The sequence below is a fragment of the Anomaloglossus baeobatrachus genome, chromosome 8 (assembly GCF_048569485.1).
Source record: "Anomaloglossus baeobatrachus isolate aAnoBae1 chromosome 8, aAnoBae1.hap1, whole genome shotgun sequence".
NCBI classification, from domain to species: domain Eukaryota; kingdom Metazoa; phylum Chordata; class Amphibia; order Anura; family Aromobatidae; genus Anomaloglossus; species Anomaloglossus baeobatrachus.
Window position 1 is genome coordinate 59,354,778 of NC_134360.1, and position 26,679 is coordinate 59,381,456.

A 26,679-nucleotide genomic window follows, 5' to 3' on the forward strand; every position below is an offset into this window, starting at 1 on the left:
TCTCTCACCTGACACGTCCATCAATCAGCAGCGCCACCCATGGTGTAATGGCCATTCTTGGTACTGCACCTCTTATCCTGTTTGCTTGTAGCTTTGGTTCTGCGGTTTGCTGACCGTGGGGCTCTCATCACAGATGTTGAATGGAGAAGCTGGGGTCCAGACGAAACAGGGGGAGATGGCCAGACATAGGAGTGTGTAGCACGTCAAGTCTATATCGAAACGCTCATGTTAGGCTGCTTTCACACATCCGGTTTGAGCAGTGCGGCTCAATCCGGCTGTGAAGCCTATGCAACGGATGCGGTGAAAACACCGCATCCTTTGCATAAGTTTTTTACATGCGGCCGGTCCGGTTTTTGCCGCTTGCGGCATGCTACTGAGCATGCGCAGTGGCAAAAACCGCATGCGGCAGCCGGATGCGGTTTTTGCCGCATCGCGCCGCATCCGGCATCCATAGGGATGCATTGGAAAAAGCGCTGCATCGTCCGGATGCGGCGCGATGCGGTTTTTTTTTGCCGGAGCAAAAAACGTGCCAGGGAACGTTCCATCCGGCCGCCGCATCGGCTAAATCTGCCGCATGCGGCAAAAAACGGACCGAACGCAAGCCCATGCGGCACAATGCGGCACTAATTAAAGTCTATGCAGGAAAAACGCAACCGGCAGCAAAAAAAAAACGGTTGCGGTTTTCCTGCAAAGTGCCGGATTGTGCCGCATTGCAAAAGCCGGATGTGTGAAAGCAGCCTAAGTTTTTCCTTTGCGGCCAGTCCGGTTTTTGCCGCTTGCGGCATGCTACTGAGCATGCGCAGTGGCAAAACCCGTATGCGGCGGCCGGATGCGGTTATTGCCGCATCCGGCCGCCATAGGCATGCATTGAAAAATGCGCCGCATCGGCCGAATGCGGCGCGATGCGGTTTTTTTTGCCGCACGAAAAAACGTGCCAGGCAACGTTCCATCCGGCCACCGCATCGGCTAAATCTGACGCACGCGGCAAAAACCGGACGGAACGCAAGGCCATGCGGCACAATGCGGCACTAATTAAAGTCTATGCAGGAAAATCGCAACGGCAGCAAAAAAAACCGGTTGCGATTTTCCTGCAAAGTGCCGGATTGTGCCGCATAGCAAAAACCGGAGGTGTGAAAGCAGCCTTAAGGCCCCATTATCAACATCTCATACTACCACTCCCATCCGGCATGGATCATGAGAGCGACATCCAATGCTGGTCTCACATCCTCCTATGGGAGGGAAGTAGCACTACTATAAGGCTGGTTTCTGACGTCTGTGTTTAATCATGTACCAGTCACATGCATGGTTATGGTCACACGTGTGGCATGTGTGTTTGCATATGTGTGACAGGTACCGGAGAATACACGTGTCTGTGAAATAAAAATATTTTCCATATTTACCTGCTCTCTTCAGCTCTGCTGCCTCCCGCTCATGACTGACACTCATTATATTCATCGATTATTCACCGCACTCAGGACCTTGAAGTCGGAGCATCGCTGGGACAGTGAGGGATACAGCACCGCCAAGGACAGCATCGCAGGGACAGGTGAGTATTCTGTAAGCACAGTGACAACCAGGAGGTCATTGGAGTTCCCACTGAACTCTGGTGACATCCTAATGACCCCCGCGACATTCATGGGTTCATCAGCGTTCATTGGGAACTGTGATGAGGCCCCGATGCTGTCCCCGCAATGTTCCAGCTTCCATGTTCTCAACACACACATGTGTATACACTGAGCACATATACACACATATGTATACACACATAGCAGACACACATGGATACAGCGAGCACATACACACACATAGCGCACATACATGTATACACTGAACACACACACACACACACACACTCTCTGCTGTATACTCACTCAGCGATGCGGTCCCCAGCGGTGCTCTGTCTTCCAGCTCCACAGGACACTGAATATTCAGTGAGTATAATGAGCGGGGGTCAGGAGCGAGAGGCAGCAGGGCCGGAGACAGCATCACTGGAGAGAGGTAAATATAGAAAATCTTTTTATTAAAAAGACCCGTGCTTTCTCTGGTACGTGTCACACTGATGTCACACGGATCACATCAGTGTGCGATCCGTGTGACACCCGTGCTGCCAGAGGAAACAAACAGACATGCTTGCGTGTGTGCGTGCGGGGCCACGAAGGGTCACACGGTCTGTTTGAAAACACGGACGTGTGAGGCACATCAGAGAATAACATGGGTACGTGTGGCATCTGTTTTAAAAACGGATGTCACACGTACCTGAAACACGGACGTCTGAAACCAGCCTAAGGCTACTTTCACACATCCGGTTTGAGCACTGCGGCTCAATCCGGCTGTGAAACCTATGCAACGAATGCACGCCGCATCCTTTGCATAAGTTGTTACATGTGGCTCGTCCATTTTTTTCCGGTTGTGGCACGCTACTGGGCATGCGCAGTGGAAGAAACCGCATGCGGCGGCTGGATGTGGTTTTTGCCGCATCCGGCGTCCATAGACATGCATTGAAAAATGCGCCGCAGCAGCCGGATGCGGCGCGATGCGTTTTTTTTTGCCGGAGCAAAAAACGTGCCAGGGAACGTTCCATCCGGCCGCCACATCGGCTAAATCTGCCGCATGCGGCAAAAACCGGACGGAACGCAAGCCCATGTGGCACAATGCTGCGCCAATGCAAGTCAATGCTGGAAAAAAACGAATCCAGCGGCAAAAAAAAAAACGGTTTTGTTTTTTCAGCAGAGCGCCGGATTGTGCCGCACTGCTACAACCAGATGTGTGAAAGTAGCCTAAGACCGTATACGGAGCCATGATGGTGGAGAGCGAGCGTGTCCACCGCAGATGCCGTAGCCGGATGTGTTGTTACATAATGCTCTCACGTATGGCTGATGTCCTGGGGAAGGATATTATACACCATGTATTATCCTATGTGTCCTGTGGGGGCGCTGCAGGGGCATTTACTACAGTCTACAGCTGCGCAGTGGTTCCTGGATGTGATCAATTCATTGTCGTGGGATCCAACTAAACTAATGTCAAGGTATCCAGATAATGTGCTCAGGAAGGACTGGCAGATAACAGCGAGTGGTGTGGACAAGGACCACGTCTTTATACAAGGCGCCAACATTGGAAAACTGACAAGAAATTGTTCTCCAGCATCAGACCTGACCCAGGCTCCTTCTACATCTAGAACCTCCCACCCTCCGGAGCCGCACTACGACGCCCTCTCCTTTTTCCCTCCATAATCTGCTCCTAAACCTCCCTCTGTCTCCTTCCTCCAGAACCTGCACTATTGCTCGGCCTCCGTATGTGTTGCAGCCGCACCCTGCCCATTTTGTTTACTGCCCAGAGCTCCCAGGACGACAAATTGAGCAGAGCCGAGTGTTGTTAGTTACCTGCACACACACGAGTCACTACTATCCCCATCCGGACGGAGTGTCAGTGATCACCTCCAGCAGGCACCGTGCGAGAGAGTCCAAACCTCCGCGAGGTGGACCCAGAAAATCATGGGGTGTGTAAGCCTGGTGCTGCAGGTCGCTGCCCTCTGCTTCATCCGCTCTGTCTGCAGCCAGGGTAAGAGTCATAGCGGTACTGTGCGTATAGAGCCGGGGAAGCGGCACCGTGCGCCTCACCCATATAGACCTGGGGTACTGCGCTCTAGGAGAAAGCACACCCACATAGCACTATATGCCACTATCTATGAATGGTAATATTACTTCAGTGATATTTAGCAGTATAGTCTTGTTACTATATGGCGGCATTAAGTGCGCTCAGTTTCAGCAATTTCCATTCGTTACTTTCCTCTAGTTATGTGTACAGACCTTACATAAGGCAGAGAAGCCAGCAAAAAAGGAAAACTCCATTCTTTACATCCGGAGAACTAATCCGAAGCTTCCTACCCACTTACAGGACAACTTTATTTATAAAACCACAGTGACAAGCTGCCAGACACCCCATAATTTTAGGGCTTTACTACACAAATGGGAGGAGACTGATTTATTTTTCCCTTGATTTGTAGTGGAGTTTCCTGATCTCCCGAAAATAGCGACCGTGCCTGAGAGCTCTGCCCCTGGTGCATTAGTCTCCAGCTTCCCTCTAGTCAACTGCAGCAGCAGCAATCCGACCGTCACCATTAGCGGAGTCTCCCCCTCCGCCAACTACTTCAACACCCCGACACAGACGAAAGCTGGGACTGATGCATACAACCTAGAGGTGATTATAGCAAGGAGTGGTACTGTGCAATATCCAAATTTACAGGGCAGGAGAAGTGGTTCATTGTAGTGCATATATGCGACTGAGGAAGTGTTACTGTGCAATATCCATATATACAGGGCAGGAGAAGTTGTACAGTATAGTGTATATATGGAGCAGTAGAGGTGGTACTGTGAAATATTCATACATATATATATATATATATATATATATATATATATATTATATATAATACGGAAGGAGAACTGGTACGGTGCAATATCTATATACAGTGTGTCCCCCATATCCTGTCCACAGCCATTAACTTGAGAACGGCGGCAGCTATAGGCATAGAAATGGTGTCTAGGTATAGTAAAGTAGCCATGCACTACGCAATGAAACCACCTATAGCACCACCTGGTGGAAAACAACGGAGTTAGCATTTTTATCTTGAAAACAGAACGAGATAGAGAAAAAAAGTGAATTACAAAATTGTAGGGCATCATCAACTCAATATGAATCGACACCTTGCATACAGAAATGCTATGATATGAAACCCATGACCCCCCTCCCCCCCAAAAAAAACATTGAATGCTGGTCACGCATATGGTGCTCATTTAATTTTGATGCTCAAAGTGGCCCCCGTCAGCTGCAATGCACATCTGGACTCTGGACAGCATACTGTATCTTGCTGCACGTTGTGCAATATGGTAGGTGACACGTTTGCACAAGCATCTGTAATACGTCGCCGTAGGTCCTGCAATGTTGGTGGAGGGGGTCACATACACCTGCTGTTTGATGTGACCTCACAGAAAGAAGTCCAATGGGGTCAGGTCAGGTGAGCGGAGGCCACTCCACACAGCCACCATACCCAATGACTTGTAGGAAGGTCTCCATGAGGTATCGATTCACGTCCGCAGCCTTGTGAGTTTTACATATTCTAATCATAGCATTTCTGTATGCAAGGTTTCGATTCGTTTTGAATTGATGATGCCCTACAACTTTGTAATTCACTTTTTTCTCTATCTCGTTCTGTTTTCAAGATAAAAATGCTAACTCCGTTATTTTCCACCAGGTGGCGCTATAGGTGGTTTCATTGCGTAGCGCATGGCTACTTTACTATACCTAGACACCACTTCTATGACTATAGCTGCCGCCGTTCTCAAGTTAATGGCGGTGGACAGGATATGGGTGGACACACTGTATATGGAGTGGAAGAAGTGGTACTGTGCAATATCCATACATAGGGCAGGAGAACTGGTACTGTGCAATAGCTATACATACAGGGCAGAAGAAGTAGTAGTGTAGTGTATATATAAGGAGTGAAAAGTGGTACCGCGCAATATCCATATACTGTGTATATATAGGGCAGGAGAACTGGTGCTGTGCAATATCCATACATACAGGGCAGGTGAAGTGGTACAGTGTAATGTATATATGGGTTGGGAAAAGTGATACTGTGCAATATCCATACATATAGGGCAAGAGAAGTGGTACTGTGCAATATCCATATAGGGCAGGAAAAGTACTACACAATATTCATATATATAGGGCAAGAGGAGTGGTACTGTGCAACATCTACAGGGTGGGAGAACTGAACTGTGCAATATACATATACATGCAGTGGGGGAGATGGTACTGTGCAATATCCATATATACAGTTATATACATCATGGTTCTGCGCAGTGTCCACCACCCAGCATTGTCCTGTACACTACTGCACTCTGTGTCTGTGGCAGATCACTCTCAGCAGCTCGGCAGCTCTAAACGCAGCTGTGGTGAATGAGTATGTACTGGAGATCACGGCGGAGTGCGGCAATGAGACCACCGTCGGTCACCTCTTTGTCCGGATCATTGATGACATCCCAGAACCGCAGTGTGATCCACAGTTCTCCAGCCAAGGTAAGAAGAGACCCAGTATGAGGATGATGAGGATGATTGTCCATTACTGGCTTATCCTGTTGTATTTGAGGGCTCAGTAAATGTGGAGCCCGGCCCCAGAGTCTCATCACACAGAATACCGGACAGCTCCGCAGTCTTCTAATAGAATTGATGTTTGAATTTCTCATTCAATAGCTCAGCAAGCTGTCAGTGAATGGAAACCTAGGCCTGATATGATCTAATACATCCCATAATGTATCAGTAGAGGATCATCACAACAGCAGCACAAATCTCATCTAGAATTCCAGCTCTCACCTGCACTGATACATTGTAACAAGTGCGCAGCTGTGTGAACAGGACAAGCAGACTTCTCTATGTGTTTCAGTACATGAAGTAATATGATGGGTGATGTGACTGATGACATACTTCTCTTTCCCCGCAGCCGGAGACACGGTGCAGGTGTATTCCAATGTTCCTGCCGCCAGCACCTTATACACCGTCGTTTTACGTCAGCCAAAGAACACTCCGGTGACGGTAAATAGCTGCAGCATGACCACCGACCCCACACTACTATACTATATATTCCCCTACACAATGTAGACCTTACAGACTTCACTTGAGTTCAGGGGAATATACTGTAATCATGTGTACAGTATAGTACCGAAATATATGGCTGGCATATAACTTGTATTCACAGATCTCTCTTCTGCAGGCACCAAGTGTCAACTCTCCACCGGGAGTGCAAGGTGCTACCCTACTTCATATACAGCAAACCTCCAACACTCACATAAAAAGGAAGCAGGTCTTCATACATAGACGTAGCAGCTCTCTCCTCCCCTAACTGTCATGCACAGAAGTGGCCGCTCCTGCCTCCCCCCAGATACAGAAGTGGCAGCTTCCAGCTTCCGTCTCCCCCAGACAAAGAAATGGCAACTCCTTCCCTCAGACACAGAAGTGGCAGCTCCTTCCTCCCCCCCAGACACAGAAGTGGCAGCTCCTTCCTCCCCCCCAGACACAGAAGTGGCAGCTCCTTCCTCCCCCCAGACACAGAAGTGGCAGCTCCTTCCTCCCCCCAGACACAGAAGTGGCAACTCCTTCCTGCCCCCAAGACACAGAAGTGGCAGCTCGCTCCTCCTCCCAGAAATAGAAGTGGCAGCTCGCTCCTCCTCCAGACACAGAATTGTCAGCTCCCTCCTCTCAGACACAAAAGCGGCAGCGCCCTCCTCCCCCTCTCAGACACAGGAGCAGCAGATCTCTCCTCCCCCTTTCAGACACGGGAGCGGCAGCTCCCTCCTTCTCCTCCTCTCCGACACGGGAGCGGCAGCTCCCTCCTTCCCCTCCTCTCCGACACGGGAGCAGCAGCTCCCTCCTTCCCCTCCTCTCCGACACGGGTGCGGCAGCTCCCTCCTTCCCCTCCTCTCCGACACGGGAGCAGCAGCTCCCTCCTTCCCCTCCTCTCCGACACGGGTGCGGCAGCTCCCTCCTTCCCCTCCTCTCCGACACGGGAGCGGTAGCTCCCTCCTTCCCCTGTCAGACACAGGAGCAGTAGCTCTCACCTCCCCCTCTCAGACACAGGAGCAGCAGATCTCTCCTCCCTCTCTCAGACACGGAGAGGTAGTTCCCTACTTCCCCTCTCAGACACCAGAGCGTCAGCTTCCTCTTTCTCCTCCTGTCAGACACCGGATCGTCAGCTTCCTCTTTCCCCTCCTCTCAGACACCAAAGTGGCAGTTTCTTCCTTCCCCTCTCAGACACGGAGCGGTAGTTCCCTCCTTCCCCTCTTAGACACCGGAGCAGCAGCTTCCTCCTCCCCTCCTCTCAGACACCGGAGCAGCAGCTTCCTCCTCCCCTCCTCTCAGACACCGGAGCAGCAGCTTCCTCTCTCCCCTCCTCTCAGACACCGGAGCAGCAGCTTCCTCCTCCCCTCCTCTCAGACACCGGAGCAGCAGCTTCCTCTCTCCCCTCCTCTCAGACACTGGAGCTTCAGCTCCCTCCTCCCCTCCTCTCAGACACCGGAGCAGCAGCTTCCTCCTCCCCTCCTCTCAGACACCGGAGCAGCAGCTTCCTCCTCCCCTCCTCTCAGACACCGGAGCAGCAGCTTCCTCCTCCCCTCCTCTCAGACACTGGAGTAGGAGCTTCCTCTCTCCCCTCCTCTCAGACACCGGAGCAGCAGCTTCCTCCTTCCCCTCTTCCTGAAGAGGCTTTTTGGCCTTTTACTGGAGGCTGAGCAGTGGAGACTTCTTCGATACTGTGATGGAGTCTTGTCCTGTGGAACAATCGGGGGTTTTTTGCAGACTTTTTCCTGCACCACTGCTGGGAGAAAGTGTCTTCTAAACACTGGCCGGCACTGCGATAAAGCTTATATTCCAATAGAGCTAATAAAATATTCAGAAGTAGCAATTGATATCCATATCTGTTGACACAGGTTTGTGATGACAACAGGGAAATAGCCCAAGCTCTGGACAAGATCAGTGTTTATTCCAATTCCGAATAATGGAGACGCAATCAGACTTTTGTACTCATACCCAATGCTACCCAAATACTACTGAAGATCCTACATAGACAGCTACAGTCTTACTTTGATAAAGAGCTGATAACAGAGAGTGGTAGATAGGGATGTCAAACCGCGCCACTGACTCAGCCGATCCACTATGGATCGGCTGAGTCAGTGGCGCGGTTTGAGTGGATCGGCTGAGTCAGTGGCGCGGTTTGACATCCCTATCTACCACTCTCTGTTATCTGCCAATTTTGGGTCCGCTGCCGTGGCTTGGATTCTTAACATGCTGTTATAGGCGTTGTGACTTTCACAACCCCTATAGGTGAGTAAGTCCACCCTCCGTGTTCTTTCCCCCCCATATTTCTGGGGTAAGACCCTATTGCGCTTCTCTTCCACGGTGCTTCCTTTGATAAAGAGCTGCCAGAGGAACAAGCAGGATTCAGAAAAGGCAGAGGAACAAGAGATATTATTGGTAACATTAGATGGATAATGTAAAAGGCCAAAGAATATAACAAGGAGATATATTTTTGCTTCATTGACCACACCAAAGTTTTTGACTTTGTTGATCACCAGAAACTTTGGAATACTATGAAGGATATGGGTGTGCCGAACCATCTGATCAGCCTCATCAAGAACCTTTACATCGACCAAGAAGCAACAGTCCGAACAGGACATGGTGACGCGGCATGGGTCAAAGTAGAGCAAAATGTCATACAAGGCTGCATCTGGTCATCATTTCTTTTCATTTATATGTAGAAGCTATTTTCAGGAAGACTGGACTTGCCAAAAAAGAAGGAATCAAAATTGCTGGACGAATTATGAAGAAATGCAAATAAGTAGATGATACAACATTGATAGCAATAAGCATAGATGGAATGACGGTATTATTACGGAGTATCAAAATGAAAATCTCGAACATGTGACTCCTACTCAGTACAAAAATAGTGACTACTTCCAGATACGACCAGGACACATTTGAGATGGTCGGCGACAAACTGGAAGTAGTAAAGGACTTCAACCTACTGGATCAATGATCACTCAAGATGCAACGACAACACCAGAGGTCAACAGGAGAATAGCTATGGGCAAATCAACAATGAAGTCACTGGACAAGGTCCTCAAATCGAAGAACATCTCACTGGTGACGAAGACACAGCTCATACATAGTCTGGTCTTTTCTGTTGTCACATATGGAAACCTGGACGATAAAGGAACAAGACAGATGAAGAATCAACACCTTCTACATGTGGTGCTGGAGAAGAATGTTGTCAACACCATGGATGGCAAGAAGAACAAACAAATCAATATCTGGAACAAATCAAGCCAGACATGTCACTCGCAGCAAGGATCACCAAGCTGTGACTTGCATATTTTGGATACATCATACGAAGAGAGCAATCACTGGAGAAGGACAAGGAACAAGGCGAAGAGGAAGACAACCAACCCGCTGGATTGATACTATCAAGATAACGGGGGATAAGAACCTTGTGGACCCATCTAGGCTGCACAAGATCAATCTTCCTACAGAGTGTTCATCCATCAAGTCGCCATGGCTCAAGATCAAGCTGGAAGCTGTTAAATAAATTAATGAAACACTGGCAGGATATGGGAGGTGATTTTTGAGTCCATCTTCAACCTGTAAAGGTCCAACTTGCTCCTCTGTAATAATTCCAACCCATAGCAGGATCCCCCTCCACCTCGCTGGGGTCTGAGTAGAAGTGGAGGTCTGTGCCCGATACTGATCCAGCCACGGCCCATCCACCTGCTCCATTAGAAGTCGCTTTCATCCCATCAGTCCATAAATCCTGTGAGCAATCGATCCTCAGATATCTTTTGGCCCAATCTTGACATGTCTTCTTCTGCCTCTTGCTCAGTGGTGGTTGGCCACTCAGCCTCCTCACCTCAGCCGTGTCTCTGAGCACTGAACACCTTTTACTTCTGTGTCTTGCTCAGTGGTGGTTGGGCTCGGCCTCCCCACCTCAGCCGTGTCTCTGAGCACCGTGTACGTCTGGGCCTCCAGGGAGTCTGCAGTTCTGGAATATGACAGCACTGGAGGACAATGGCTTCCTGGTTGCTTCACTTCTGATTCTTCTCGTATCTTTGGCCGTTAATGACGTCTTTGTTTCTCTCACGTATTTTGCTCCTTGGTGACTGTTTACAACAAAACCTTTGCTGGCTGTGTCATCGCCCCAATATCTGAGCAGTGTCAGGAGTGCAGCCTCCTCTGTAAGGCTGCTTTCACACATCCGGTTTTTCCTGTGCGGCACAATCCGGCTCTTTGCAGAAAAAACGCAACCGTTTTTTTTTTTGCTGTCGGTTTAGTTTTTTTCCGCATAGACTTTCATTAGTGCCGGATTGTGCCGTATGGCCTTGCGTTCGGTCCGGTTTTTGCTGGATGCGGCATATTTAGCCCATGCGGCGGCCAGATGGAACGTTGCCTGGCACGTTTTTTTGTCCGGCGAAAAAAAACGCATCCCGCCGCATCCGGCCGATGCGGCGCTTTTTCCAATGCATGTCTATGGACGCCGGATGCAGCAAAAACCGCATCTGGCCGCCACATGCGGTTTTTTGCACTGCGCATGCTCAGTAGTGTGCCGCAACCGGCAAAAACCGGACGGGCCGCATGTAAAAACTTATGCAAAGCATGCGGTTTTTTCGTCGCATCCGTTGCATAGGTTTTAGACCCGGATTTAGCCACAATGCTCAAACCGGATGTGTGAAAGCAGCCTAAGGGCGGCTTTGCACGTTGCGACATTGCACGTGCGATGTCGATGGGGTCAAATCGAAAGTGACGCACATCCGGCGTCGCAGTCGATATCGCAACGTGCAAATCCTTTTTGATACGATGAACGAGCGCAAAAGCGTCGTTATCGTATCATCGCTGCAGCCTCCGACATTTCCATAATGCCGGTGCAGCGACAGGTACGATGTTGTTCCTCGCTCCTGCGGCAGCACACATCGCTGTGTATGAAGCCGCAGGAGCGAGGAACTTCACCTTACCTGCCGCCGGCTGCAATGAGGACGGAGGTGGGCGGGATGTTTACATCCTGCTCATCTCCGCCCCTCCACTTCAATTGGCCGCCTGCCGTGTGACGTCGCTGTGACGCCGCACGACCCGCCCCCTTAGGAAGGAGGCGGGTCGCCGGCCAGAGGGACGTCGCACGGCAGGTATGTGCTTGTGAAACTGTCGTAGCGATAATAATCGCTACGGCAGCTTTCACTAGATATTGCACGTGCGACGGGGGCGGGACTATCGCTGCAGCATCGGTAACACATTGTTACCGATGTCGCAGCGTGCAAAGCCCGCCTAAGACGTGTAAATCTGTGACTTCTCAGACTCAGGTTAATCTATTTTTGGCCTATTTTACCTGAGGAAAGCAAACTCAAAATTCTGCAAGCCCTGATGAAGAGCATAGTATCCTGATGCCACACCCCCTCATTATACAAATACACAGCACCTGATCTGCTCCATCCAATCAGTATTCAGATTTATACAGTGTGGAGGTGGGAAATCGGCATAAATTGATGATATAATCACAATCCTCACTGCCTGATAATACACAGTATATGCTATATACTGTATATTTTGGATTATAAGACGTACTTTTCCTCCCAAAAATTTGGGAGGAAAATGGGGGTGCGTCTTATAAACCGAATGTAGTTTACTGGGTGATGGTGGAGAGGGGTCACAGGGCTTGCTGCGGGGGGGGGGGAGGGGGGTGAGGCAAAGGCCATCCTGAAAATGTCAATTTTGTGGGCTTCAAATAATGGCGCCTCCGGTCCATTGATCTCCCTGCAGCAGACTTGAGAAAAATAGCGCCCGGAAGTGCGCATACGCAGATGAGAGCTCGGCTCGTCAGTGAGCCAATCTCGTAATCTGCGCACGCGCTGACTCCAAGTACCATTTCTTTGGAGCCCACACCGCCAACAGTTTCTGGATGCTTCTGCGTCACAGCGCCCGCAACGAGCATCTGTGACACACGCAGCATTGCCTTACTCCACCACTGCCCCTGTCTCCTGTGACCTCACTCCACCACCGGTAAGACATCACCGGATTAGAAGGACACCATATTTTATTTTTAACTTTTGTTTATTTCTCTAAATTTGAGGTGCGTCTTATAAAACAAAAAATATGGTACTTACTGCCTGAGACGCCTGCACACAGTGTATGCTATATACTCTCTGCTGATCAATCTGCACACGGTGTATGCTGTATACTCACTGCTGATAATTCTGCACTCTGTGTATGCTACGAGGGGCTGCTGATGCTCAATTACCCCTAGATCCCAAAAAATAAAAGACATTATGATTCTCGAAAAATGGTGCCAAAAGAAATGCAATATAATATAAATAAAATATATACCGTATACACATACACGAGGGGCTGCTGATAAGTCTTCAGCTTAACCCAGAAAAAAACGAGCTAGGATGATGAAACTTTACATTTATTCCCCATACTCTCCACTGATGTCACACTTCTTACATCGGTATTCCAACTTCTGTAAGCTTAGCAAAAAGGATTTCGGTTGTGCCTCAAACCAGGCATCTGTAGCAGCTATGGCATCAGAAATGGTGTGAAATTTGGTTCCCTTGAGATGTTTCTTCAGGTTTGGAAACAGATGATAGTCGAGGGAGCTAGATCAGGTGAATAATGGGGGTGGTCAACTAGCTACAGTAAAAGCCCAGCTCTGCCAGTTTTGCCGTGGTCGCTGGTGCAGTGTGAGAGGAGACATTGTCTTGCAGGAACAAGATTCCTTTCGACAGCTTGTGGCACCTTTTGGCCTTCAGTGCTGCCTTCAATTGGTCCAAAAGTTCAATGTAATACCTTGCATTGATGGTGGAACCCTTTTGAAGGTAGTCCACTAGTAGCACAGCCTCCTTATCCCAGAACACAGCCGCCAGCACCTTAGTGGCTGATTTTTGCACCCTGAACTTTTTTGAATGAGGAGAACCACTGTGCCTCCACTCTTGACTGCTCCTTGTTTTCAGGATCATACAAATAAATCCAGGTCTCATCCATAGTGACCATTCGATCCAGGAAGTTCTTATCAGTCCGGAAACGCTGACAAATGGACCGGGAAGTTTTCACTCGCATGCTTCTCTGATCTGTTGTCAATCAAAAATGGTCAGTGGAGCCTCTGTTAGGAGTCTTTACACAGAACTAGCCAGATATCCCTCCGGGAAGGACCTAGCCAAGGAGTGGCTCTTTTTAGGAGACCACCATAACCACCATATTAAGTGGCCCTTTTAGTCAATATCCAACTCTTTGACGAGTTTAAAGATATGTCAAGGGAAATACGAAGGCCAGGTATCCATCCACAGACAGCTGTTTCGGGGTGTTGCCCCTCATCAGTGTGGAGTAGGATTCTGGCTAGGTGGAAGCAATGCCTATTAGACCAACAAGACAAACCAATCACTGATCTCGGGGAGAACAGCCAGAGAAAACACTACCAGCAGCCAGCAAAGGCGCTCAACACAGTGAAATCCTAGGTGCATTGCCCCCTGGGAAGTATGCAAATCAAAAAAGGTCCGTGGAGCCTCTGTTAGGAGTCTCGACACAGAACTAGCCAGATATCCCTCCGGGAAGGACCTAGCCAAGGACTCGTCAAAGAGTTGGATATTGACTAAAAGGGCCACTTAATATGGTGGTCTCCTATAAAGAGCCACTCCTTGGCTAGGTCCTTCCCGGAGGGATATCTGGCTAGTTCTGTGTCGAGACTCCTAACAGAGGCTCCACAGACCTTTTTTGATTTGCATACTTCCCATGTGGCAATGCACCTAGGATTTCACTGTGTTGAGCGCCTTTGTTGGCTGCTGGCAGTGTTTTCTCTGGCTGGTCTCCCCGAAATCAGTGATTGTTTTGTCTGATCTGCGTTTGTCTGACCCACTTTGCAGAAGCTTCCTCATGTCCAAATGTTCATGGATAATGACACAAACACGTTCACGGGAAATCCCCATGATGTCTGCTATTGCTTTATCTGAAATTCATCGATTCTCCAGTATGAGGTTGTGCACAGCATCGACGATCTCCGCAATATCAACCACTCCCGGTCGTCCAGGACATTCCTCATCATTGGTGCTGAAGTGGCCCGTTTTAAATTTGGCAACCCAGTTCTTAACTGTGTAATATGAAGGGCATTGATACCCCCATTGTCTGCAACATATCACCATGAATATTCTTCGTGGACTTTCCTTGCAGAAACAAGAATTTTATCACTACTCTGCTCTCAGTTGCTGTGAATATCACATTAGACTCCGCCATTTTATTTTCCCGCGTGCGTAGAACACTGTTGCTATAAGCAACAAACACAACATTTTGAAAACATAAATTAGACACATAACGCTTTTATATGATGTAACACTCATTACCATAGAAACAAAAAAAATCACAAAGCCAAAGACTTATCAGCAGCCCCTCATATATACTCACTGCTGATACTTCTACACTCGGTGTATACTATATACTCACTGCTGATAATTCTGCACTCGGTGTATACTATATACTCACTGCTGATAATTCTACACTCGGTGTATACTATATACTCACTGCTGATAATTCTGCACACAGTGTTTACTATATACTCACTGCTGATAATTCTACACTCGGTGTATACTATATACTCACTGCTGATAATTCTACACTCGGTGTATACTATATACTCACTGCTGATAATTCTACACTCGGTGTATACTATATACTCACTGCTGATAATTCTACACTCGGTGTATACTATATACTCACTGCTGATAATTCTACACTCGGTGTATACTATATACTCACTGCTGATAATTCTGCACTTGGTGTATACTATATACTCACTGCTGATAATTCTGCACTCGGTGTATACTATATACTCACTGCTGATAATTCTACACTCGGTGCATACTATATACTCACTGCTGATAATTCTGGACACGCTGTATACTATATACTCACTGCTGATAATTCTGCACTTGGTGTATACTATATACTCACTGCTGATAATTCTGCACACAGTGTATACTATATACTCACTGCTGATAATTCTACACTCGGTGTATACTATATACTCACTGATGATAATTCTGCACTTGGTGTATACTATATGCTCACTGCTGATAATTCTGCACTTGGTGTATACTATATGCTCACTGCTGATAATTCTGCACACAGTGTATACTATATACTCACTGCTGATAATTCTACACTCGGTGTATACTATATACTCACTGCTGATAATTCTGCACTTGGTGTATACTATATACTCACTGCTGATAATTCTGCATACAGTGTATACTATATACTCACTGCTGATAATTCTGCACTCGGTGTATACTATATACTCACTGCTGATAATTCTGCACACAGTGTATACTATATACTCACTGCTGATAATTCTACACTCGGTGTATACTATATACTCACTGATGATAATTCTGCACTCGGTGTATACTATATACTCACTGCTGATAATTCTGCACTTGGTGTATACTATATACTCACTGCTGATAATTCTGCACACAGTGTATACTATATACTCACTGCTGATAATTCTACACTCGGTGTATACTATATACTCACTGCTGATAATTCTGCACTTGGTGTATACTATATACTCACTGCTGATAATTCTGCATACAGTGTATACTATATACTCACTGCTGATAATTCTGCACACAGTGTATACTATATACTCACTGCTGATAATTCTGGACACGCTGTATACTGTATATTTACTGCTGATAATTCTGCACACAGTGTATACTATATACTCACTGCTGATAATTCTGGACACGCTGTATACTGTATATTTAATGCTGATAATTCTGCATACAGTGTTTGCTTTTTACTCTGGTGATAATTCAACTCGTGGAGTATAATGTGTGCCTGTGATGTCTTCTCTGTCCCAGTATAAGATAACGCAGCCCACTCCGTCACCATTCACCATTTCTACCAGCGGAAATGTCTTTGCCCCGGCCTCAGGATTCAGCAATAAGGCGGCAGTGAGTATAACGGTCCCCTGGTTGTATATGTGTCTCTAGTTCTGCCCGAACCTCTATATAGATGACACTATAGTGACCTGAACCTTATGACTCGTTGGTGTAAATGTCGCCTTCCGTACCGCACTTACAGACCTACCAGCTGCAGATCATGGTGACCGACAGCCTGGGGAACACGTGTAATGGGACGCTCACCATCAGAGTGCTCCCCGTCTACAACAACCCTGTCAACTTCACGTGCGTACAGCGAGGGAGGGCCAGGAGCTGCATCCCCAGACCATATGTTCATGGGGGATGAGGGATTGGCGCCCCCCAGAGGCTCCAGCTGGCACTGACACTGCTTTGTATCTTAGGGTTTCATCTGTATCTGTCCCCATCAAGGAGAATGGTGGACCCAACTATGTAGTGACCACAGTGAAGGCGCAGGGCAGCAACGTCCTGTACGAGATGATAACTCCTAGCGCTGCCTTCTACATTGAGTCAGGTATCCTCCGCACCTCAATTATTACATGCCACCTACAGGTCGTGTAATCACAGCACCAACGTCTTTGTCACCACAGTATCCGGAACTATCAGGACAACCTACAACCTGGATTTGGACAAGAACCCCTCCCTGGCCACCACCGCCCTGCAGGTCCTAGCCTACGACCGCTACCAGAGAAGCAACAGCGCCACCATAACCGTAACAGTCACCGTGCTGGACGTCAACGACAATGCACCGCAATGCAGCCCGGCAATCGTTGTGTAAGAGATGTGGTACTGTGGACTGTCCATATACCAGACCAGAGATGTGGTACTGTGTGCTGTCCATATACCAGACCAGAGAGGTTGTACTGTGCGCTGTCCTTGTACCGGACCAGAGAGGTCATACGGTGTGCTATCATATACCGGACCAGAGAGGTTGTAATGTGTGCTATCCATATACCGGACCAGAGAGGTTGTAATGTGTGCTGTCCATGTACCAGACCAGAGAGGTTGTACTGTGTGCTGTCCATGTACCAGACCAGAGAGGTTGTACTGTGCGCTGTCCTTGTACCAGACCAGAGAGGTTGTACTGTGCGCTGTCCTTGTACCAGACAAGAGAGGTTGTACTGTGTGCTGTCCATGTACCAGACCAGAGAGGATATACTGTGTGCTGTCCATGTACCGGACCAGAAAGGCAGTACTGTGTACTATCCATGTACAGGACCAGAGAGGTTGTACTGTGCGCTGTCTTTGTACCAGACAAGAGAGGTTGTACTGTGTGCTGTCCATGTACCAGACCAGAGAGGTTGTACTGTGCGTTGTCCTTGTACCAGACGAGAGGTTGTACTGTGCCCTGTCCATGTCCAGACCAGAGAGGTTGTACTGTGTGCTGTCCGTCTACCAGACCAGAGAGGTTGTACTGTGTGCTGTCCATGTACCAGACCAGAGAGGTTGTACTGTGTACTGTCCATGTACAGGACCAGAGAGGTTGTACTGTGTGCTGTCCATGTACAGGACCAGAGAGGTTGTACAGTGTGCCGTCTATGTACAGGACCAGAGAGGTTGTACTGTGTGCAGTCCATGTACTGAACCAGAGAGGTTTTACTGTGCGCTGTCCATGTACCAGACCAGAGAGGTTGTACTGTGCGCTGTCCATGTACCAGACCAGAGAGGTCATACTGTGCGCTGTCCTTGTACCAGACCAGAGAGGTCATACTATGCGCTGTCCTTGTACCAGACCAGAGAGGTCATACTGTGCGCTGTCCATGTACCAGACCAGAGAGGTCATACTGTGTGCTGTCCATGTACCAGACCAGAGAGGTCATACTGTGCGCTGTCCATGTACCAGACCAGAGAGGTGATACTGTGCGCTGTCCATGTACCGGACCAGAGAGGTCGTACGGTGTGCTGTCCATGTACCGGACCTGAGAGGTCATACTGTGTGCTGTCCATGTACCGGACCTGACAGGTTGTACTGAGCGCTGTCCATATACCGGAACAGAGAGTTTGTACTGAGCGCTGTCCATGTACCGGACCTGAGAGGTTATACTGTGTGCTGTCCATGTACCGGACCTGAGAGGTTGTACTGTGTGCGGTCCATGTACTGGACCTGAGAGGTTATACTGTGTGCTGTCCATGTACTGGACCTGAGAGGTTATACTGTGTGCTGTCCATGTACCAGACCTGAGAGGTTATACTGTGTGCTGTCCATGTACCAGACCTGAGAGGTTATACTGTGTGCTGTCCATGTACCGGACCTGAGAGGTTATACTGTGTGCTGTCCATGTACCAGACCTGAGAGATTATACTGTGTGCTATCCATGTACCGGAACAGAGAGTTTGTACTGAGCGCTGTCCATGTACCGGACCTGAGAGGTTATACTGTGTGCTGTCCATGTACTGGACCTGAGAGGTTATACTGTGTGCTGTCCATGTACTGTACCTGAGAGGTTATACTGTGTGCTGTCCATGTACCAGACCTGAGAGGTTATACTGTGTGCTGTCCATGTACCAGACCTGAGAGGTTATACTGTGTGCTGTCCATGTACCAGACCTGAGAGGTTATACTGTGTGCTGTCCATGTACCAGACCTGAGAGGTTGTACTGTGTGCGGTCGATGTACTGGACCTGAGAGGTTATACTGTGCGCTGTCCATCTACCGGACCTGACAAGTTGTACTGAGCTCTGTCTATGTACCAGAACAGAGCGCTCGTACTGTCCAGTACTAGGTGCAGATGGAAATATGTAAACCACATTTTCTGAGGGTTCAGTATCATCTGCAGCTGAACCCCAATATTTCTGCTTTTGCTCTCAGGAACGTGTATCCCCAAACCCAGCCCGTCTTGTTCACAATTGTGGATTTTACCTGCACAGATCCGGATTATAACAGCACCGCGCTCAGCTACTCAATCGTCCCTGATTCCAACTCCCTGTACTCCTTCCGCATGCAGGGATCCTCACTCCAGGTAAGACATAATCACAGGTGGTGCTGGGTCACGGAATCTATTGCTTTCTGTTATCAGTCATTTCACATTACCCCCAGCACTGATAAAACCTCCAGACCTTATACCATATGTGACCGATATCAGACCCGCTTATAACGCTCAGGTACTGATATAACCATGGGGGCCCCTAATGTCTCCGCCTTCTCCCCAGATTAATACCACTCTGAACTACGACTCCTATCAGATGGCGAGTGTTAACTTCCAGTACACGGCCTCGGTGGTGGTGACGGACAACGGGACGCCTAAGCTGAGCAGTGAGTGCGGAGCGCATGAGATGGGAGAGGTCGTAGGAGTCTGAAGTCGCCATTATATGGTGGTTGTGTGTTTTGGGTGAACGTTACGGGATCCAACGTCCCGTTTCTGGGTGCGCCCCTAATTGCTCATCTAAGGGTCATGTTTGTGATATGGGGGAGGGGCTGGGATTCTCCCATGAACGCATATCTTTGCTTTGCAGCCACTATTCCGGTTTTAATCACGGTCACTGCAGTTAATAATTACGACCCTGTCTGTCTCGGGCCATCCTTCTTTTCCGTTAATGAGAACGCCCCGTTTGGGACAGTTGTGGGACAGATAAACGCCACCGACGCCGACTACCCATTCAACAATGTGCAGTTCTCCATCGAAGGGGGTCCAAATCCCCCCATCTTCTATGTCATCCCCAGAACTGGTAAGAAGCAAATCACACGCCTCACATTAAAGGGGCAGTACACCAATATCAGCCAGGAAGAGGGGGGGGTCACATGACAACAGGAGGTCTGAGTTTGGAGTTTATCCTGTGGGGTGGAGGCTCCATATAAAACTAAATGGCTACAGCTGGCACCAGGATTATAGAGGCCACTATGGCTCAATTCGGGATTATAGGAGGTGATTTTGCTCAATGCGGGATTATAGGAGGTGGTATGGCTCATGTCAGGATTATAGAGGGTGTTAGGTGCCGGGATAATGGAGGGTGTTATGTGTCGGGAATATGGGGGGGTGTTATAGCTCATGCCAGGATAATGGGGGGTGTTATGACTCGTGATGGGATTATAGGGGGTGTTATGTGCCGGGAATATGGGGGGGTGTTATAGCTCATGCTCATGCCAGGATAATGGGGGATGTTATGACTCGTCATGGGATTATAGAGGGTGTTATGGTTTGTGCCGAGATTTTGGGGGTTGTGATGGCTCCTGTCGGAATTATAGGGATGCTATGTGCTGGCATTATAGGGGTGATATGTGACAGAAATATGGGGGTGTTATAGCTCATGCTCGAATTAAAGGGGCCGTTATGGTTTGTGCTTAGATAAGGGGATGGTTTGACTTGTGTTGAGATTATAGGTGGGCATGGTTTGGCATGTGCTTGGATTTTGGGGGGTGTTATGTGCCGGAATTATCTTCTCCTCTTCATCACAGGGGAGATTAAGCTGCTCGGACCCCTGGACTTTGAGACCACAACCAGCTACTCCCTGAAGATGAAAGTGGTTGACCTCAATAACGATATTGACCCAGATCCTATGAAGCAAAGGACGACTTACTGCACCATCACAATCAGCGTATCGGTAAGAGGTCACCCAACCGCCCACGCTTCTCCTCTAGCTGTAAATAGGCCTCTTCTCATTCAATGACAGCAAGCAGCTGCTGAAATCTTTATGTTCTGATCAGACTCATTGTCGGCCATATCCGCTTTTGTGGATGAATATGATTTGTCACCTAAAGGCACATCCCTCTGTTAGTACAGGACACCCCTGCTTCTAGTCCCGCTCACTGTTCAGAGTTTGTGACTAGATCTGATGTGAACAACCAAATATCAAATCGGAAAACACCGGATATCTGAAAGTTGTAGTTCAGCGGCGGCATCAGTAGCTAGAACGCGTGTGAACTGCAGCCTGGACATAACTGCTGGGGGCCTTAGGAAGCAAGCAGTGTTAGTGCCCTATTATTCATAGCATTTTACGATGACCTGTCACCATCTTGTGCCCTCTAGGACTATAATGACAACCCACCAGTCTGCGATCCACCGGTCTATTTCAATACGATCTACTCCACACTGTTGACTACTTCTTCTTTCCGGACGTTAAGCTGCAGCGACAAAGATGTGACGTCTGTGCTGTCCTACGCCATTGTGGGAGGTGAGTGAGGCAGCCATAGAGGCTGGTGGCTCTCCGTGCCATAAAGTGCTGAGCTGTGCACGGAGTCCTCATGTACGTCTGTCCTGCAGGTAACGTTAACAGCCGCTTTTGGAATAATGGCCCCAATTTGCTGCATAACAGCTTCTCATTTAACCCGGATGGTCTGATGGATCCGCAGACTTATGAGCTGCTCGTTCAGGTGACGGACAGTACAGTCCCTCCGATATTCAGCACCACAGCGACTGTGTTCATAACAGTCATCCCCTGGACTACGACAGTGCCGACAACCACCACGACCACTCCGGTGAGAGGGCGCAGGTAGCATTATATGTAGTCAGTATGTACCTCAGGGGGCTCCAGAACCCCAAAACAGACATACGATTTGTCTGACATTAGAGGGTTAATGCTCACCACTGAAGACATGCGGAGGACAACGGTGGATGAGGGAACACTGACCATCAGTTCACCATTTCATTCCAGACACCAGAGAAGCAAACGAGAATCGTCAATAAGACCCTAGAATACTGGCAGCCGGACGCCTGGTTCATAGTGGTCCTGACAGTCACTGGCCTTCTCCTCCTGTCTGCCATTGCATTACTGACATGGGCGCTGTGTACTAGGTGGGTGTAATGTCTCACCATGTCATATAGCAGAGCGATCACATCACTGTCCTCTACATGTGATATAATACAGCGGTGGCATCACTGACCTCTACATGTCATATAGCACAGTGGTGACATCACTGACCTCTACACGTCACACAATACAGCAGTGACATCACCGGTGACATCACTGACCTCTACATGTCATATAGCACAGTGGTAGCATCACTGACCTCTACATGTCATATAGCACAGTGGTGACATCACTGACCTCTACATGTCATATAGCACAGTGGTGACATCACTGACCTCTACATGTCATATAGCACAGTGGTGACATCACTGACCTCTACATGTCATATAGCACAGTGGTGACATCACTGACCTCTACATGTCATATAGCACAGTGGTGACATCACTGACCTCTACATGTCATATAGCACAGTGGTGACATCACTGACCTCTACATGTCATATAGCACAGTGGTGACATCACTGACCTCTACATGTCATATAGCAGAGTGGTGACATCACTGACCTCTACATGTCATATAGCACAGTGGTGACATCACTGACCTCTACATGTCATATAGCACAGTGGTGACATCACTGACCTCTACATGTCATATAGCAGAGTGGTGACATCACTGACCTCTACATGTCATATAGCACAGTGGTGACATCACTGACCTCTACATGTCATATAGCACAGTGGTGACATCACTGACCTCTACATGTCATATAGCACAGTGGTGACATCACTGACCTCTACATGTCATATAGCAGAGTGGTGACATCACTGACCTCTACATGTCATATAGCACAGTGGTGACATCACTGACCTCTACATGTCATATAGCACAGTGGTGACATCACTGACCTCTACATGTCATATAGCAGAGTGGTGACATCACTGACCTCTACATGTCATATAGCACAGTGGTGACATCACTGACCTCTACATGTCATATAGCACAGTGGTGACATCACTGACCTCTACATGTCATATAGCACAGTGGTGGCATCACTGACCTCTACATGTCATATAGCACAGTGGTGACATCACTGACCTCTACATGTCATATAGCACAGTGGTGACATCACTGACCTCTACATGTCATATAGCACAGTGGTGACATCACTGACCTCTACATGTCATATAGCACAGTGGTGGCATCACTGACCTCTACATGTCATATAGCACAGTGGTGACATCACTGACCTCTACATGTCATATAACACAGTGGTGACATCACTGACCTCTACATGTCATATAGCACAGTGGTGACATCACTGACCTCTACATGTCATATAGCACAGTGGTGACATCACTGACCTCTACATGTCATATAGCACAGTGGTGGCATCACTGACCTCTACATGTCATATAGCACAGCGGTGACATCACTGACCTCTACATGTCATATAGCACAGTGGTGACATCACTGACCTCTACATGTCATATAGCAGAGTGGTGACATCACTGACCTCTACATGTCATATAGCACAGTGGTGACATCACTGACCTCTACATGTCATATAACACAGTGGTGACATCACTGACCTCTACATGTCATATAGCACAGTGGTGACATCACTGACCTCTACATGTCATATAGCACAGTGGTGACATCACTGACCTCTACATGTCATATAGCACAGTGGTGACATCACTGACCTCTACATGTCATATAACACAGTGGTGACATCACTGACCTCTACATGTCATATAGCACAGTGGTGACATCACTGACCTCTACATGTCATATAGCACAGTGGTGACATCACTGACCTCTACATGTCATATAGCACAGTGGTGGCATCACTGACCTCTACATGTCATATAGCACAGTGGTGACATCACTGACCTCTACATGTCATATAGCAGAGTGGTGACATCACTGACCTCTACATGTCCTATAGTACAGTGGTGACATCACTGACCTCCACAAGTCATATAATGCAGCACAGACATTACCAATATCCACCTGTCATATAATACAGCAGTGTCTTCCACACGTTATGATGACACTGGTGACATCACTGACCTCCACAACTCATATAATACAATGGTCACATCACTGACCTCCACACAATACAGCTGTAATAACCACTGACCTTCACATATATAGTATAGCTTTACCATATCCAACTTGCACAGGTCATATGTCATATCATAATTAACAGCGGTGATGTTATCTATTGCAACGTTGATCTTGATTTCTCACACATCAGAGCAGCGCCATCTCGCGTCTCCACTTACATCATTGATAATGACATCATATCTCTCCACATGACGTATATTGCAGCAGATACCTAAATAACAGCGGTGACATCACTCATCCGATTTATCATTTTCCAGATCCCCGCTCTGTGCACAAGGCACCAAGGAGTTAACCCAGCCGCTTCTACCAGACAGGTGAGTGCCCAGGAAATTCACATCCCTCAATCATATTGGACCAGAAGGGCTGGGGCTGTGACATATTTTTTTTTCATTGATAGCTCAGTTACAAATAAGGAAGCAGCTGCTGAACCCCCAAAACAGCCGCCACCTCCCAAGGAGAAGAAGGACATCACCCCCGTGAGCCCTCTGAGCATGGTATGGAAGTCTCCATTCCTGAGGAGTAATTGATAAGACCAGAACATGGAGGCTGCTTCTTCTGCAGGATTATGGGGGGAATAGAGGTTATGAGATACTGGGGGTCCTAAATGCTCAGGATATGATTTTCCTGTGTGTAGCGGGTGGAGGAGAGGCCTGTAGCCTTTGCTTTCTTCAGTCTCACACCTTGGTACAGTACCTAGCTATGACTTCTCTTTCTGTTCTTTTCCTACAGCAATTTGATGGTCGAGCCCAAGATCCAGGTAAGCATTGGCCCGGCTTCTGCTTCCTCCATGTTTGTCGCCTGCTGTCTACATTGTCGCCGTCTCTATGTAACACATTTGTGGTTTGTGTGCAGTTTCTGGTCGTGAATATCTGTTTAACAGCCACACGGGGGAAAGACGCTGGTTATGAAGGATGTCCCCGCAGTCACTACCCACTATAGCACAATGAAGAGGATGGAAATTTCTGGAGCTAGATCGTGATTTTCCCCATGTCAAATGTCACATTTCTGAGATTTTCACTTGCAGTACTGGATGTATCCTGCAGATGTCACTAGAGCTCTGAGTGTTGAAAGAGCACCACCTGCAGGACAAACGCTGAACTAACAGCAGGGAAAACATCCCCACAAAATCGTCTGTACATATCCAAATAAAAGTGATCACATCTGTTTTCTGTGCCTAAGTGTGGCCTGTGTGATCACCGCCATTCTGCGGGGGTTGCTGCTCCTCATCCATCTTCCATATCCCACCTTTTCCATAATTGTTGGGGTTAGGCACCACACCTTTTACACGTTAGTTGCAGGGTTTATGAAGAGGCTGTCTGGATATAATAACAGTCAACAAGAAGAAAATGGCTGTCAGCAGCACGGTGGCTCAGTGGTTAGCAGTGCAGTCTTGCAGCGCTGGGGTCCTGGGTTCTAATCCCACCAAGGACAATGTCTGCAAAGAGTCTGTATGTTTCCTCCGACACTCCAAAGACATACTGATAGTGACTTTAGATTGTGAGCCCCAATGGGGACAGTGTTGCCAATACATGTAAAACGCTATAATGGCACTATATAAGTGAATAAATATTATATTATTATTATCACCATATCTCATACATGCATCCAAAAAATGAAGAGACTCCGTCAGCATCCAATAACCTAATTACTCACATCAGCGCCTCCATCAGGGTAAGACACTCACCGATACTCCAATCATTGTCATACACCCGGTATGCAGTGACAAACGCCATTATCCATCCAGATGGATGAAAAAAACACAACAAACGCAACGTAATGTAAGAACAGAGTATCATGATATCCGGAGATGCAGCACTGTATACAGGAAGATGTGGTGACACTGCCCACAGGGCGTATCAATCGCACCCACGGGGTAACAAGTCACACAGTTATCCATGTCTGAGGGTATAATCAGATACCACTCTTTACGATATATATGCACGGCCTCGCTGCAGTGTCATGATATAAGCTGGGCACAGCCGGTCTGCGGCATGTCATGATTTGGGCACAGCCGGTCTGCAGCATGTCATTATTTGGGCACAGCCGGTCTGCGGCATGTCCTGATTTGGGCACAGCCGGTCTGCGGCACGTCCTGATTTGGGCACAGACTGTCTGCGGCATGTCATGATTTGGGCACAGCCGGTTTGCGGCATGTCCTGATTTGGGCACAGCCGGTCTGCGGCATGTCCTGATTTGGGCACAGCTGGTCTGTGGCATGTCCTGATTTGGGCACAGCTGGTCTGCGGCATGTCCTGATTTGGGCATAGCCGGTCTGCGGCATGTCCTGATTTGGGCACAGCCGGTCTGCGGCATGTCCTGATTTGGGCACAGACTGTCTGCGGCATGTCATGATTTGGGCACA

General features: G+C 48.2%; 1 protein-coding gene across 1 annotated transcript; it reads left to right on the top strand.

The window, feature by feature from the left end:
• The first annotated feature begins 3,491 nt into the window (after positions 1–3,491).
• CDHR4 (cadherin related family member 4) lies at positions 3,492–25,873 on the top strand. The gene is made up of 19 exons (XM_075322079.1): positions 3,492–3,558; positions 4,004–4,197; positions 5,916–6,078; positions 6,500–6,591; positions 16,443–16,535; positions 16,666–16,769; positions 16,886–17,016; positions 17,093–17,276; positions 19,312–19,462; positions 19,653–19,755; positions 19,956–20,168; positions 20,896–21,041; positions 21,467–21,611; positions 21,701–21,915; positions 22,092–22,231; positions 24,575–24,631; positions 24,715–24,811; positions 25,047–25,074; positions 25,170–25,873. The coding sequence occupies exons 1-19, from the start codon at positions 3,492–3,494 to the stop codon at positions 25,223–25,225; spliced, it is 2,379 nt and encodes a 792-aa protein (XP_075178194.1). The 3' UTR covers positions 25,226–25,873.
• Positions 25,874–26,679: the final 806 nt, after the last annotated feature.

What these genes read in the sequence shown, in the direction of transcription:
- CDHR4 (XM_075322079.1), top strand. Translation starts at nt 3,492, where the DNA reads ATGGGGTGTGTAAGCCTGGTGCTGCAGGTCGCTGCCCTCTGCTTCATC. An exon ending in CAAAGAACACTCCGGTGACG is followed by an intron (nt 6,592 to 16,442) that starts GTAAATAGCTGC and finishes TCTCTGTCCCAG; the next exon opens with TATAAGATAACGCAGCCCAC. An exon ending in CAACCACCACGACCACTCCG is followed by an intron (nt 21,916 to 22,091) that starts GTGAGAGGGCGC and finishes ATTTCATTCCAG; the next exon opens with ACACCAGAGAAGCAAACGAG.